Source organism: Choristoneura fumiferana, chromosome 16, assembly GCF_025370935.1.
Source record: "Choristoneura fumiferana chromosome 16, NRCan_CFum_1, whole genome shotgun sequence".
NCBI lineage: Eukaryota > Metazoa > Arthropoda > Insecta > Lepidoptera > Tortricidae > Choristoneura > Choristoneura fumiferana.
Window position 1 is genome coordinate 5,734,886 of NC_133487.1, and position 16,315 is coordinate 5,751,200.

At 36.7% G+C, this 16,315-nt stretch overlaps 1 protein-coding gene and 1 pseudogene across 3 annotated transcripts; both read left to right on the forward strand.

The window, feature by feature from the left end:
- The first annotated feature begins 1,227 nt into the window (after nt 1–1,227).
- Nucleotides 1,228–11,206, forward strand: LOC141436039 (uncharacterized; annotated as a pseudogene).
- Nucleotides 11,207–12,006: 800 nt separating this feature from the next.
- On the forward strand, nt 12,007–15,277 carry LOC141436040 (uncharacterized). Of its 3 annotated transcripts, none has more exons than XM_074098876.1 (4): nt 12,007–12,102; nt 12,593–12,798; nt 12,875–13,038; nt 14,425–15,277. In XM_074098876.1, the coding sequence occupies exons 2-4, from the start codon at nt 12,597–12,599 to the stop codon at nt 14,566–14,568; spliced, it is 510 nt and encodes a 169-aa protein (XP_073954977.1). In that variant the 5' UTR covers nt 12,007–12,102; nt 12,593–12,596; the 3' UTR covers nt 14,569–15,277. The 3 variants fall into 3 exon arrangements, with proteins under 3 accessions (XP_073954977.1, XP_073954975.1, XP_073954976.1); XM_074098874.1 differs by having other exon boundaries at nt 12,089–12,190; XM_074098875.1 differs by lacking the exon at nt 12,007–12,102 and adding an exon at nt 12,120–12,231.
- The last annotated feature ends 1,038 nt before the right edge of the window (nt 15,278–16,315 follow it).

A 16,315-nucleotide genomic window follows, 5' to 3' on the forward strand; every position in this document is an offset into this window, starting at 1 on the left:
ACGTCTTCGGTAAAATAGCTCGTTTTATGCTCTTGTTGTACAATCTACTATTTCACTTGTCATACTCGTAAACTTCGTATTTATGCTGGATCTAGGCGACATAAATTACTTTTTCTGCTCTAGTATGCCCTCGTAAAATTAAAATCTTCGTCTAAAGCGTTCATATCAGGTGTCAATCGAAGTGAGCAGTGTGTAATTAGTACTAGTTTTAAACCCGCTTTTCCCTCGACGTGTCTATCGCCCTCGCGTACTGGCTCGGTTCAAATGGTTCGTTTTATGCTCATGTTGTACAATATACTATTCTAATTTTGTTTAAATTTTTATTCAAGTTCAAACCAAATAGCCAATTGTTTATGTCGGCATCAGTATGAAATATAACAAAGATTATTTATTTTCATTGTTGTATTTAAAATATTCAGTAAAAAATAAACTTGTAAACAAGCCTATTTATTTTAGTCTAATCTGATCTGCATAATGCCATCCACGCATTGTAAGATCGCCCCACGCTTTGTCGCAAGGGGGCGGCGCCGACTCTTACGCGGACAATTGCGGGCCAGGTTGGGTTGAGAGCAGATGTGAGTGTTCCGTTGTCTTTGCTGTTAGTTTGTTTGCGTAAATGCTACAAATGGAATCAACTCCCATTATATATGTAGTCTTTGGACGCATCATTAAAAAAGTGTGAACTACTTATATGAAAAAAGTCGCAAAATTGATAAAATAATTAAGGACACTTTTTTTCGGTGTGCTAGTGATTTCGAGTGGGGGGAACAAGTTGAATACTTAGAAAAAAAATTAGCTCCATTCCAAGTGGAAGTGCAAAGTTAATAAATCATACAAAACGACTGACCGGAAAAGTCCCGTTGTGACACAACAATAATTTTATGGTTAATTTTCGTGTCACAATCACAACGGAAAAAGCTTTTGCGGACGAATTTCGGACCAAAACGAAATCTGACCCTGGCAACACTGCTTGTAACTTCGTGCGTAGTTCGTTTCGTTCGTGCTGCTATATAAGTCATGACCATGCATACGGCTTTAGAGCGTTTTCTAGGCTTGTTGTTCCAATCCTTGGCAACGCTGTCTGTTTATCACGAGCACAATTTAATACTGTGTAAGTAACAAAATATATAATTATTAATTGTTAAGCAACTTGTGAGTTATTGCCAAGTGTTTATTATATACACTTGCCGCCTTGCCGGTAACATTATCTGTCAAATTGTGACGTCATTGTCAACAAGCTATTCTGTATTACAAAATTACAAGTCAAATCAAATCAGCGTGAGGCTGATAGTTTTTTTACAAGTTTTTGTTACATATTTACAGTAAAATGGCTTCTAACAATCCGGATTACAAATCAGCTACATCTATCCATGAGTTTACAGTAAAGAAAATTAAAGGAGAAGAGGTAAAACTGGATGTTTACAAGGGTCATGTTTGCATCATCGTCAACGTCGCATCGCAGTGCGGATTGACCGCCAACAACTACAAACAACTGAACGAGCTGTACGAACAATACGCAGAGAGCAAAGGTGAAGTTTAATTTTATTAGCAAGACCAAGGCCCAAAACATTGTTTCGCGTGCTTTATTGATTGCTTTTTTTAGGTCTTCGTATTTTAGCGTTTCCCTGCAATCAGTTTGCCGGCCAGGAGCCTGGTAACCCTGAGGAGATTGTTTGTTTTGCTGCCGATCGCAAAGTGAAGTTTGATTTATTTGAAAAAGTCGATGTCAATGGAGACGATGCCAGCCCACTGTGGAAGTTTTTGAAGGTAACTACACTAGACTGAACTTAAATAAAAGTGCGACCTCCCTTAGATAACACTGTATACAAACCGGGTGACACTCTTTCCTGGCCCGGAAAACACCAACATGGAAATACTGGCCCTGTTTTTTGCGTACACGCCCATACAAACTGACGGAGCGTCAATGGGCGTGTACACGAAAAACGGTCGGTATTATCCGGGCCGGGAAAGTGTCACTCCTGGGCTTTCACCATAATTTCTTAAGTTTTTTTTTAATTATCATGCATTGAACATGACACAGGCAATCTATGATGATCAGGCAACTAATGGATCTTTGGACTTAGATAAGATACTATTTTGATTTAAAAAGCAACACCTGTCTGGTTACCAGTATTTATTGAATATTTATGTGTGATTAACTATTGATTATTTTTTTATGCTAACCTTGAATGGCAAGATTGTTTTTCATGGATGAAATTTCAGTTGAACAATATCAATATCCAATTATGAACAGTTGTCTAAGTTCCCACAAAGCATGTTTTCTATTTATACTGAATGTAAACAGGCTTGGTTTCTGTTTGTCCATTTCCTGATTGGTAATTTTTATTCTATGACCCAAGGTTGAATGAGTGACTGAAGCCAGTGTGAACCGGTTTTTATAGTATGGAGAAACCCCAGTGGTTTTCTCATACAATAAAAACTGGTTTTTGGATGCCCTAACTGTAATTTAAGAGGAAACACAAGGGCAGTTTTTCCATACAAACATAGTCCCCTGTTTTCTCCCTAGATAATGCCAGAAGAGAAATTTTTTTTTTTCAAAAATCTATGTCCCTGTTTTTCCTTTTTCCTTAAATTAATATTATTAAAAGTGATATTAACCTTCAAAAACCTAAACAAAAAAATGCCTGATTTTCCACTGTGTTCAAACATCCAGAAAACAAATTTAGCTTGACAAAGGAAAACAGGAACATGGCCAAAGCCTTTCTTTATTTTTTTATTAAAAATATAATTAAATAGGTCAAGTTTTGGAGAAGAAATCAGGGGACTACGAAACATTGATTTTATGTATTTTTAATAGGTATTTTCGGTCCAAGCTGCAGTTGCTCTATCGCGCTCTGCTTGAGGTTGAGACAACAGCAATTAGATTTTACAAATACCTATTTCTCAATTCTCTCTCCCTTAGGGTTTCCTCTTAACCTAACCTATGTTTTCCAAGTATCCAACTAATACAGTGTGGATTTGATTTTATGAAGGGTGAAAAAAGTTCTTAGTTTTTATACCATATTGGAGACAAACATGCCTGTTATGAGTGGTTGTCATAGCCTGTGGACACTTACAATATCATAGCTTATTCTAAAAACATTTTCAAATCTTATTTCATTTTCAGCACAAGCAAGGAGGTGCACTCGGCAACTTCATCAAATGGAACTTCACCAAGTTCATTATTGACAAGAATGGTGTCCGGTTGAACGCCACGGACCTAATGTTGATCCTGTCAACCTCGTGAAATCCCTTGAAAAATACTGGTAGAAGCTTTGGTTAAATCACTTGTTTATTTGTAAGAGGTTTATTAGAGCAGAGAAATCTGTTACCCTATTCTAGACCTTTGCCCTCTGGTTCATAAGATTATCCAATTTTATATAAACTTTTTATTGCACCTGAATCATTCGGACATACATTAGGCACATAAACTGTTTATTATTGTGCTGGTTTTTTTTAAATTCATATTAATGAATTAACATTCTAGTTCATGAGAACATAAGTTGGTTCTAAACCTTGCGTTTGAATCCTTTAAATTGAAGCACTCTGAAAATAATAGGACTAAATAGCATCTCTCTTAGGCTTGATTTCTCTATTGTGCCTTCATGCAGAACAAGAACAAAGTACAAATAAGTAGTTTGAATAGGAGCTGTCCCTTTCATACTATTAATAGTAGAATTCGAGTCACTATAATGAGGCTAGGTAGAACTTATACCCTTTGGTGGTCCTCTTACTAAGAAATCATTGACATATGTTTTTGTCCTATGGAGACCTTGTAATAGCGTCTAATACTAGTTTTAAGCTTTAAATTTGCAATTCACAGTGATTATAAATGAGTACCTATACTCAACACATGATTTGCATTTTTTGTCTGTGATTATCTTGATTCCTCAGTCATTGTTTTGTTATCGGTTTTTATTTTTTAGTAGTTGAACTTGATTGTTTTATAGAAATGTTCATAATAAATATTTTTCGTTGATCTTTGTTTTTACAAGCTTTTATTTAGTTTCATTCACCTGTCCTGTTGTCTGTCTGTCTGTTGTCAAATCTTGTAAGTATAATTTAACCAACTTCCAGTAGTCAGATAGACTTGAAATTTGGAATACTTATGTAAATCGCGTGACAATACAATAACCTGGTAGTGACATCCTGGTAGTCCAGCCAGGATTGTCTCCGCAGGACGGAACTCTTCAACGGTTAATGGCATCGACTTGAAATTTGGTATGCAAATGTAGTTTGTATGACTCAGTATGGCAATGCAAGTATTGTCAACAAAAGTACAGTCAGCAAAGAAAGCTTTTATTAAAAATGATTTTTAACCAAAAACTTGAAAGTTAAATTTGATCCACACACACACCCATCTTGTTGTAGCGCTGGTCTTATTTTTCTGGTTTTTCTATGCATATTTCAGTTTGTATCTTCGATATGGGTTTTACGGGATGACCGTAAAAGTGACAAAAAATTTGATTGCTTAATAACGACATCTCTTGTCCGGGTGAGTGGTTAGTTCCAAGGGGTGCTGAGAGTTTCTCGATTAGGGCTACAGCATAGATGTCGCTAGTGTCGCTGCTTAAGTGACTAAATAAGAAAACAAACAAGTTGAGATATGTGGTGCATAGCCTATGCAGCATAGGAGAAATTCGTGTCTGTATCACTGACCAGTGGTGTGTAGTGGTTTAGCACGTGGCATGGAATGCCGAGGACTTGGGTTCGATTCCCAGCGCTGGTCTTGTTTTTCTGGTTTTTCTATGCACCTATATTTCGGTTTGTATTTTCGATATGCGTACATTATTGGCCCTGCTAGTTCGGTACGGGGTGATAATGCACGGCATGATATTGATAATTCGTGCACATTAAGCACGGATTATCAGACCGTGCATTATTTAAGCGTACATTAACTACACCTAGGACTTAAATTTTAACGAGCAGTGTTTTTTTAAATAGATAATTTAGGATAACAACTTCTACGTCATATTAACTTAGCCAATATTTATTGTCATTCCTACCTATTATGAATTTACGTATGGATATAGGTACGAGCTCGTAGGCAGAACGAATATTTGCTGTTGCCTATATTGGGGAGCAAGCAAATAAATGTAGCACAAATAATGTTTGTTATATGAAATATTGAAATAGTTTTGCGGCCTTCAGGCAAAAGCAAACGTTTAGATGCTAAAAATTGGGATTGGTAATGAAAAGCGGCGGTGTAGTGACTCCTAGCGCCATCTAGTAAGCAAATATAAATCTCTAAATCCTACATCGCGCCATCGAAGTTTCTCAACTCCTCAGTGTTGCCAGATAGTTACATTTGTAAAATTTTTCATAAATGGGCGTTTTCAAAGTGTACTTTCTTTTTTTTAATTTTGGAAAAACAATGGTTTTTCCTACTCAGAATCAAGAGCACAATCGATTCCGATGGTAAAAATATCCCCAAAAAAAATTGGTTTTGCGACGTTTTTTTTTCATACACTCACTCAGTATGGGCGTAAAACTGACTCGTCAAATTTTGTATGAAAAAATAGTGTCATTTTTTTAAACGATCGGAATCGATTGCGCTCTTGATTCTGAGTTCCATTAAACGCTCAACTATATTGATGCTCTGGCGTAACATGAACTTTTGTTTAAAAGGAAAATTTCGTAACTTGAGTACAATGAAATGCTTCGGATTATCACGTTGTACATCTACGAATAATATTTATTATGCGTAGCTTAAAAGTTTTATTAGTGAGGGTTTGTCTACAGTCGAAATATCGCTAGATGGCGTTAGTATCGTGAGGCCCTTTGACGTTTCAGTCTTGCTTGCGATTGGCTCATTTATTTATTTAACCAAACACGAGCGCGACGCCAATGTTAAACGGACCTCACGATGTCACGATACTAACGCCATCTAGCGATATCCACCCGTCGAAAAATCCTCATTTATATTCCACAATGTAAATAAAAAATAGATATAATCATCATAAAATTTACTTAAAACATAGTCAACTTAATTAGTCTATTCTAACATCAAAACATCTACATCAAAATTGTCTAGAATATAGCGTCCCATAGAACGAAAAGTCACTGTCGTATTTTGCTGATTTGAGATACAGAGGTTTAAAGTAGTGAAAATTAAAAAAAAACTTAAGTTTTATGCCGTGAGGTGCCGTGAGATATTTATCATAATTGTGGGCTCATCACAATGACATAATGTCACGCACGGTATAAAGTTCCACGTGCCAAATCGAAACAAAAAGCTAAATTTTCTAAGTTATTAGCGATAATTACTTTTATCTCTTCAATTTTGAACCTAGATGTCAGTTAGTGATTTTTAGACTAGTTAGTGTCTATTTGCATGATATTTAATTAAACCATAATTTGATGATCGAAAACTCAAAACTACTTAGTTAATTTTTGCTTTCATATTTTGTAACAAATTTTGCAATTTAGGTAACTAAGTTGTTTTAGTGAACTTGGGAATAAAATAATGCTAGGTCATAGACATAACTGGATATGGCAAAAATATCTAAAATGACTTAAAGTTACCACTTTGGCCAGCTTTTTTTCGGCATAAATTCATTAAGTACTTTAAGTTAATTCTCACTTCAATTCATGCGCAAAAACTACAAACAAAGTAATGAATTTACTAACTTTAAAAAATTGGATCTATGGCTCCTATTGACATAGTAATGACTGAAAATTTGCAGAAAAGAAAAAAAACAATATTGATGGCATTAAAAAACCAATTTCGACAATTTGGGACTTTGTAACTTTTCACTCCCAGGGGGACGATAGGTTCTACTGTGCTGAAATTTTCGAAAGCCAATTAGCTGTTCACTTTATTTGTTCTAGAACTAAATATATCATTTCCAATATCCATTTCAATTTTCTGTCGTTTATTACCTTTTAACAATCACAGATCTGTTCCAATTTTACTTTGACATTCCAATCTACTTCTTGTCCTGTTGTTTGATCCTGTAGTCAGATAGAGCCGCCCTTATTGCATCTTCAGCTAGCACTGAAAAAAAAATATGTCAAAACCAGTTAATTATCATCTTTTTAAAGTAATAGACGGATGTAGTAAACAATCCTTCCATCATGAAAGTTTGGATTTGGGTCGATCACTATGAATAATAATTCTCAAGAAACGTAACTGCTAGCAATGAACGCTTCGTTCGATTTGTGATTCCATTTGTAGCATTTACGCAAACAAACTAACAGCAATGAACAACGTAGCACTCATACCTATTACCTACTCTCTCACGTCGGCGCCGCCCCCATGCGACAAGCGAGGGGCGATCTTACAATGCATGGATAGCATTATGCAGAATCAGACTAAACTTGTTTACGAGTTTATTCTTTTATTGAATGTTTTAAATACAACAATGAAATCAAATAATCTTTGTAATTACAATTACAATCTGCTGATAAATCACAACATAAAATGGGTGTACTGCCGTTTCGGCAAAATATTTTTCATCAAATTTCACTTCCCAAAAAACTTATCACAGTAGTTTCGTTTCCCAAACGAATCTTTAGCATATTTACATTTCGCATTTTATTCATTTGGTCTAATTATCATTTGGCATAATTTTACTTTGTGAAATTTTATTACGACAAACGTTTATTAAGCAAACATTTTTTTTTTGGTTAATATTGTATTCTAAAAAAATGTTTGTTCAAAATGACCATGGTTGGTTTATGCGAAATGTAATTATTTGCTACTGCTACCGGAAAAGTAGTCTGTTCAGGATAGGAATGGACAGAAGGAAAATAGGCTCTTTATAGTGCACGCTTTAGGAAGTGATTTAATAAATTGTTTTTATTAGTGTACAGTCCAAACTTAGTTCTAATTAAAATATCGAATACAATCAATATGACTTTAAGTTGCCCGCGACTCCGTTCACGTAGAATTCGTTTATTGCTACCCCGTGGGAACTATGCAGTTTACCGAGATAAAAATTATTCTGTCCTTTCCCGGGACTTGTAATATCTGTATACTGAATTTCATCTAAATCAGTTCAGCGGTTAACACATGAAGAGTTAGGTACCAACCAACATACAGACTTACAACCTTTCGCATTTATAATAAATACATATTATATTAGTAAGATCTAATATTTTAACGAGGCTTTAGCAAATGTGACTATGTCAGCCTCATGGGAGCCATATACACACACTAAAGACATATTACTCTCCCTTGCACTGAACACGTTCAAAGGCCGTCAATGAATCTGTAAATTCGCGTCGCTTCTTCTGAATCGACTGAGAATTACATTTAATTAAACAAGAATATACTCTGATCTCCTTATTCTGATCAATACAAGAAAGTGAATAGGTCTTCAGAGGTGATTGCACAATCTCATCAAAGCAAAAACATTAAGTGGAATTGACCAGATCGAACACGTATGCTTACTTTAAATTTATTCTGCATGGTACCATAATGCCCTTTGTCAAGCACTAAATGCCATTTGCACTCTTTAGCCAGTTGCATAATTCAGTACATATTTAGAAACACGATCAATTGTGACAGCCAGGCTAGCCAATCTATCTGCCCGCTTTAAGCTATGAGATTCATTGCAAACAATTTGGGTGTGGTAAAGATTAACTTTTCAAGTTTTAATATCATAATTTAAAAACAATCAAAAAAACTTATTCTATTTTGTTAAAAACAGAAATGTCTTCCTATAAAATACCTAAAGAGGCAGAGGTAAACAACATTCTGTAAGAAACAAAACATTTATAATATTATTAAGTCAAGAAATATTCTCTACATTATTAATAGTTTTAAACGCCAGTTTGGATCTAAATGTGACCTTTAATCATATACAAATAGTTAACTTTTTACAAATAAAGCACTGCACCAAATTTGATGAAATTTGGAATGGAAAGAAGCATAGCAGGAACTACTTCATCGTTGAACCACTTATTAATATTGTGTTATTTTGTAAGTAAATTACGTATTTATCTATTTACAAAATAAACAAAATTATGACTTCATCTTATTACTTCTTTTATTTAAGTATCATCATCATTATTATTACGACTTCACAAAAAGTGTTTAGAACCCCTTCTAGAGTCCAATGTTATTTTGAATGGACTATAGATTAGATTAGACCGGCGTCTTCCACAGAAACGAACTGCTATCAGAAAAGTAGATGAGGTTAGACTGCGTCGCCCACAAAAACGAACTGCTACCAGACAAGTAGGTTAGGTTAGGTTAAAACTGCGTCCCCCGCAAAAACGAACTACTATCAGAAATTTTGACCATGCGCTTCCTAGATGCCGCTAAAGTAATAATTGCACACGGGCGCTAAATGTACTAAAGACGCCTCTGGCCAAATGTCAAACCATGAGTTTGAAGTATATCACAGACTGTTTGACTTACTGGAGCAATGCAGCTTGACCGGCGGCAAAGATAGTTCTTTGGCAATATCAGTATTTTTCAGTTTCAATGCCTCATCCACCGTTTTTCCTTTGACCCATTCTGTAGCAAGCGAGCTAGAGGCGATGGCGGAGCCGCAGCCAAACGTTTTGAATTTAGCATCTATGATCTTTCCTGCGTCGTCCACTTTAATTTGCAGTTTCATAACGTCGCCACAAGCTGGCGCTCCCACTAAGCCCGTACCGACGTTTTTGTCTTTCTTATCAAGCGACCCCACATTACGCGGATTTTCATAGTGATCGATAACCTGTAATATTAACGAAATCGGTAAACATTACGTCGGAGCCCGATCGATGGACCTTGACATTTCGCAAGAAATTTAATAACAACTTACCCGTTCGTGATACGACGCTTTCTGGATACCCTGGACACTGAAGACGTTCAGATTCGTTAGGCTGACGCATCTGCGGAAACAGGACGTCATGTAAGCCATTTTACAGAAAAAAAACAGAATATTATTACGGATTGGGTAGATTTTTTGAATTGATTTGAGGTGTGCAATAAAGAATATTTGTATTGTATTGTATTGTTATGGTGCGCCGTACGATTCCGATATTTTCGATGAATGAAAAAAAGAAAAAGAAAGAGGAATATTCTGTTCTAAAAGTAGTTACTTGTGAAAATTCTATGTCACCACATATTTCGCAATGAGACGCATAAAGAAACAAATATAATTATATTGATATAATTTTTTTAAGACGTTTTTTTTCTGATGGTGTTTATTTCCGTAAATAACTTTTAAGTAGTTGACGGACGATAGTAGTTATGATCATTAAAACGGTGAAATACATTCTCATCCAGAAAAAAAAGTTTTCGAACGTATCCTTATTTGTCACAGTGACATTAAAAGAAGCGTTTACAACTTCAGCTAGGGATTCCTCGTTGCTGCGTTGGTTGGTAAACACATGTGCCCGGGTTAATCTTTCCAAAAAAAAACAAGTGTTCGGTTGTGTGTAGGTACCCTGGAAAATACTATCCATAGGTTTATGCTTGCTGGAGGTTACTAACCCTAACTCATAGGTGAATCCACACTTCAGGTAAGTGTTTTAATTTTAAAATGTCCGACAAGGAGCCTTCCGATCGAGGGAGCCCATATTGTTGATAATAAATAAGGGTAGTCCTGTCCTGAGTCTGTCCCCGACGCCATTCATATGGCTCCTTTTACCTATCGCAAATGGACCATGATGCATCAAAAAGAAAGCGAATGGCGGAAAAGACGAGCAAAAGTAAGAATACCCCAGGGGCATTATATCAAAATATATATGTAAGCCCGGGGTATAGTGCTGATGACCCTCAGTTGAATTACACTGACACAGATAAAGGCCCTTTCTTAGTTCATATGAGTAGGGTAGAACCGGAATTGACTTCAGGCCTGTCCTTGCAGGTGTTAAAAGTGGCCTAATTACTATATAAAAATAATGTACCAGACATAGTGGCAGACGTGTATTGTGGTGGAAGGTTCTATCAAGTCAATTGGCCGTAACAAAATATCAGTTGGATTTAAAATTGCTCAGGTTGCTAATAACTTCTACAAAATGGAATTGTTATCCGAAAACCTTCGTGATTACACATACTTAAACTTGTTTTTATTTTTATTTTTTATTATTTGTTTAAATTATATTACTTATGTATTTTTGATAGCCTCAATAGTCTCAATACCTAGATACCATGTTTCCCGAATGGGGCTTGTAAAAAATAAATTATCCCTACTGATTGATTGAACTTTGCAGGAACTGGTCGAAGGTCTACAATTCCGATCCGGATTAGGCTCTCAAAACTACTGCAATATCATTACCTACAGCCTGCCGCTTGTACCGAAAAATACGCAGAGAAGGCCAGCCACCGGAATGGATTCCCTCCAATAATGTGGTATTAACTTTCTAGTCCCAGATTTTACCGGATAAAATCTACATTTATAACACAGCTATCACAGTTAGCTCGAACGAACTCCCCTCAATTCAGTGCAGAAAATGCTGCAAGTTTGGGCACATTGCTGCCAAGCGCATATCGAAACCAGTTTGCTATAATTGTGCTCAACCACACCCCGGTGAATCATGCTCCATTTCTGAAGACAGGATTAGTTGTGTCATATTCCTTGGACGCCATAAGGCCACAAACCAAATTAGACCCTGCTTATTAATATAGAGTAAAGAAAGAAAAAATGTTTTTTTTTTCGACATTTTACTTTAAGCGCGATTATCTCGGAAACTAGAACCGACAACAAGGTACCTTTTCCCAGATAACGCCACATATATACAAATTCCGACGCTCGTCCTTCGGTCGGACTTCGGTCCCCAGGCATGCCACCTGCCTGGAGAGAGATCTCTCTATTGGAACCTCCCCCCACACTTTGTTTTCACGCCCGTATAACAGACTTTGAAAGCCACACTTAAAAAACCTCACGCAACAGTAGCGCCATCTTGAAAGACAAAAAAAAACGATAGCCCTCATTTTTCAATTCATTCATTCAACGTACTTCGTAAACGCTCAGCAGGGCTACTATGAAACTCGAAGTTCGTGTCGTGCGGGCCCTCTGACACTTATACTATTTAATACGAGAGCGAGAGAGACGGTACGATACGAACTTCGAGTTTCGAGTTTCATAGTAGCCCTTCCGCTGCATTTATAACTTCGTGCGTAGTTTGTGCTTCGTGACACAGTTTTAGAGCGTTTTCTAGGTAGGTAGGCACTAGGCAGGCTTGTTTTTCTACACGGCCGGCTTGGCAACGTTGTCTGTTTATCACGACGAGCACAATTAAGTACTGTGTAAGCAACAAAAAAAAATATTATTAATTGTTATGCAACCTGTGAGTTCTTGCCAAGTATTTATCCATACTTAATATTATAAATGCGAAAGTGTGTGTATGTTTGTATGTTTGTCCATCTTTCACGTCGAAACGGAGCGACGAATTTAACGTAATTTTTGGCATAGTTTATGGGTCCGAGAGTGACATAGGCTACTTTCTATCCCGAAAAAATGGAGTTCCCTTGGGAACAGCGCGCGATAACCGAATTCCACGCGGGCGAAGCCGCGGACAAAAGCTAGTTATTATACACTTGCCAGTAACATTTTCTGTCAAATTGTGACGTTATTACAAGAAATCAGTGTTAGAGGCTTTGGTTAGAGGCTGTGTTTTTTATTTACAAGTTTTTTTTACATATTTACAGCAAAATGGCTTCTAACAATCCGGATTACAAATCAGCTACATCTATCCACGAGTTTACAGTAAAGAAACTTAAAGGAGAAGAGGTAAAACTGGATGTTTACAAGGGTCATGTTTGCATCATCGTCAACGTCGCATCGCAGTGCGGATTGACCGCCAACAACTACAAACAACTGAACGAGCTGTACGAACAATACGCAGAGAGCAAAGGTGAAGTTTAATTTTATTAGCAAGACCAAGGCCCAAAACATTGTGTTTCGAGGCTTTATTGATTGCTTTTTTTTAGGTCTTCGTATTTTAGCGTTCCCCTGCAATCAGTTTGCCGGCCAGGAACCTGGAAACCCTGAGGACATTGTTTGTTTCGCTGCCGATCGCAAAGTGAAGTTTGATTTATTTGAAAAAGTCGATGTCAATGGAGATAATGCCAGCCCACTGTGGAAGTTTTTGAAGGTAACTACATACACTAGACTGAACTTAAATAAAAGTGCGACCTCCCTAAGATAACGCTGTATACAAACCAACAAATTCCATCTAGGTACCTATATTTTTTCTATCAAAAATGTTGTGGTCATTGTACCTGTTTCACCATATTTTTTTTTAAATTATCATGCATTGAACATGACACAGGTCTATGATGATCAGGCAACTAATGGATCTTTGGACTTAGATAAGATACTATTTTGATTTAAAAAGCAACACCTGGCTGGTTCTGGTTATCAGTGTTTATTAAATATTAATGTTGATTGACTATTTATTTTTTATACTAACCTTGTATTCTGAACTATTTGTCTAATTCCCTGATTGATTATTTATTTGGACTCCAAACTTCAACTCCAAATTTGTTACTTTTATGGTCATCCCGTAAAACCATATTGAAATGAAACGTCTTGTTAAGAGCAAAACATAGATGGTGCTAGTGCTGCTGTTTAAGTAGCGTGGTAGAAATAAGCAACCTGAGATATGTGTGCATAGAAGAAATTCGTGTCTGTACTCCTGTCCAGTGGTAGTGTAGGGGTACCTATGGCACGCAGCACGGAATGCTGAGGACCTGGGTTCGATTCCCAGAGCTGGTCTCTTTTTCTGGTTTTTCTGTGCATCCATGTCTCAGTTTGTATTTTCGATCTAATTCCCTGTTCATCTGGTTGGTTTCTGTTTGTCCATTTCCTGGTTTTTAATTTTTTATACTATGACCCAAGGTCGAATGAGTGACTGAGGTGCATCACTCCGTGATGCAACTGTATTTAGGGTATCCAAAACTGGTTGTTATAGTATAGAGAAAACTTGGTTTTCGGTTTTTCTAACGGTAACTTAACCTTACCTATGTTTTTCAAGTATCCAACAAGTACAGTGTAGATTTGATTTGATGAAGGGTGAAATAACCTAACCATAAAAATTCCATTTTGAAGACAAGCTATTTTTGCTGACTGTACTTTTTGTTGACTGTACTTGCATTGTCACTCAAAGTACATTTGCATACCAAATTTAAAGTCGATGCTATTAACCGTTGAAGTTCCGCCCTGCGGAGACTATCCTGGCTGGACTACCAGGATATCACTACCAGATTATTGTATTGTCACGCGATTTACATAAGCATTCCAAATTTCAAGTCAATCTGACTACTGGAAGTGGGTCAATTTTAACTTGCAAGATTTGATTACAGACAGACAGACAGATAACGGGACAGGTGAAACTAAATAAAAGCTTGTAAAAAGTTCTAATTTTTTATACCATATTGGAGAAAAACATGCCTGTTGGTGAGTGGTTGCCATAGCCTGTAGACACTTACAGTACCATAGCTTATTCTAAAAACATTTTCAAATCTTATTTAATTTTCAGCACAAGCAAGGAGGCACCCTCGGCAACTTCATCAAATGGAACTTCACCAAGTTCATTATTGACAAGAATGGTGTCCCGGTTGAACGCCACGGACCTAATGTTGATCCTGTCAACCTCGTGAAATCCCTTGAAAAATACTGGTAGAAGCTTTGGTTAAAATCACTTGTTTATTTGTAAGAGGTTTATTAGAGCAGAGAAATCTGATTACCCTATTCTAGACCTTTGCCCCTCTGGTTCATAAGATTATCCAATTTTATATAAACTTTTTATTGCACCTGAATCATTCGGACATACATTAGGCACATAAACTGTTTATTATTGTGCTGGTTTTTTTTTTAATTCATATTAATGAATTAACATTCTAGTTCATGAGAACATAAGTTGGTTCTAAACCTTGCGTTTGAATCCTTTAAATTGAAGCACTGTTGAAAATAATAGGAATAAATAGCATCTCTCTTTGGCTTGATTTCTCTATTGTGCCTTCATGCAGAACAAAAACAAAGTACAAATAAGTAGTTTGAATAGGAGCTGTCCCTTTCATACTATTAATAGTAGAATGTGAGTCACTATAATGAGGCTAGGTAGAACTTAACCCTTTGGTGGTCCTCTTACTAACAAATCATTGACATATGTCTGTCTTGTAATAGCGTCTAATACTAGTTTTAAGCTTTAAATTTGCAATTCACAGTGATTATAAATGTGTATACCTATACTCGACCGACACATACATGATTTGCATTTTTTGTCTGTGATTATCTTGATTCCTCAGTCATTGCTTTTGTAATCGGTTTTTATTTTTTAGTAGTGAACTTGATTGTTTTATACAAATGTTCATAATAAATATTTTCGTTGATCTTTGTTTTTTTTTTCATGATATTTGGGTATTACGGTCATGAGCGTTAATTTTGAGACCCATTTCGTCAAAAAATCCGTTGCATTGTCGTACAGAATGACAGACAAATTAACGATGTTGACCACACATTTTTATTGGTAAAACAGAATATCTTTACATTATAATAAATCTGTAACAAGTCGTTGCCTGTACATTGAAAATTTTTGCAAAAATTATCACGGGATATTTATTAGCGTGTAATGGAATCCAAAACAATGTTTGCCTGTGCAATGTTCACGCTAATCTCAGAAACGGCTTAAATTATATGATGCGGTTTTCACTGATGTGCGTTGTCTTTACCTTGGATTAACATTTAGGGGCTGTTTCACCATCCATTGATTAGTATTAACTGACGGTTGAATGCAAAAGTAAAATATAAAGTAGGGAAATAAATACATAACCGGAAACACTGACATAATTGGGAAAATATGCAAGTGGAAAAGGCAATGGGCGGGCCACATCGAAGAACGATAACCATTGGGGGAGAAAAGCAGGCCTCCCACCAGGTGGACTGACGACATTGTGAAAATTAAAGGAAACCGGTGGAGTTATTGTTCATTGTGGCGTTCTAAGGGGGATAGGCATTTGTTCAGCAGTGGACGACTTCCGGCTGATGATGATGAAATGCGTAACAACGTGAGTTGCCTCACATTACTATGGTTAAGCATATCCCATTGAGTTCAGCTTAGGTTGGAGGATGTTAAGGGCGCCCAGCGCGTGGTCCCCTTGACCCTTTTATAATAGAATGTCGGCCAATACATGGAGGGTAGGGGGAATACAGGACATCTTCATGAACTAGAGGAGACTAGCATCGGTACTCCGATTTTGTGTACAGACGGTGCTTTATTCAGGCACCGTAAAGGACCTGATTGTCACCATAGCCACAACTCTCTCATTGAAGTGACATATCAAGAGGTCTTCGTCACAAAATATACGCGCACCAGCTGTCTCCGTCCGACTATGCAGCGCAGTCTCTTTTGGAATAACCTGAACTGCTTT

What these genes read in the sequence shown, in the direction of transcription:
- LOC141436040 (XM_074098876.1), top strand. Translation starts at nt 12,597, where the DNA reads ATGGCTTCTAACAATCCGGATTACAAATCAGCTACATCTATCCACGAG. An exon ending in ACAATACGCAGAGAGCAAAG is followed by an intron (nt 12,799 to 12,874) that starts GTGAAGTTTAAT and finishes GCTTTTTTTTAG; the next exon opens with GTCTTCGTATTTTAGCGTTC. An exon ending in CACTGTGGAAGTTTTTGAAG is followed by an intron (nt 13,039 to 14,424) that starts GTAACTACATAC and finishes TTTAATTTTCAG; the next exon opens with CACAAGCAAGGAGGCACCCT.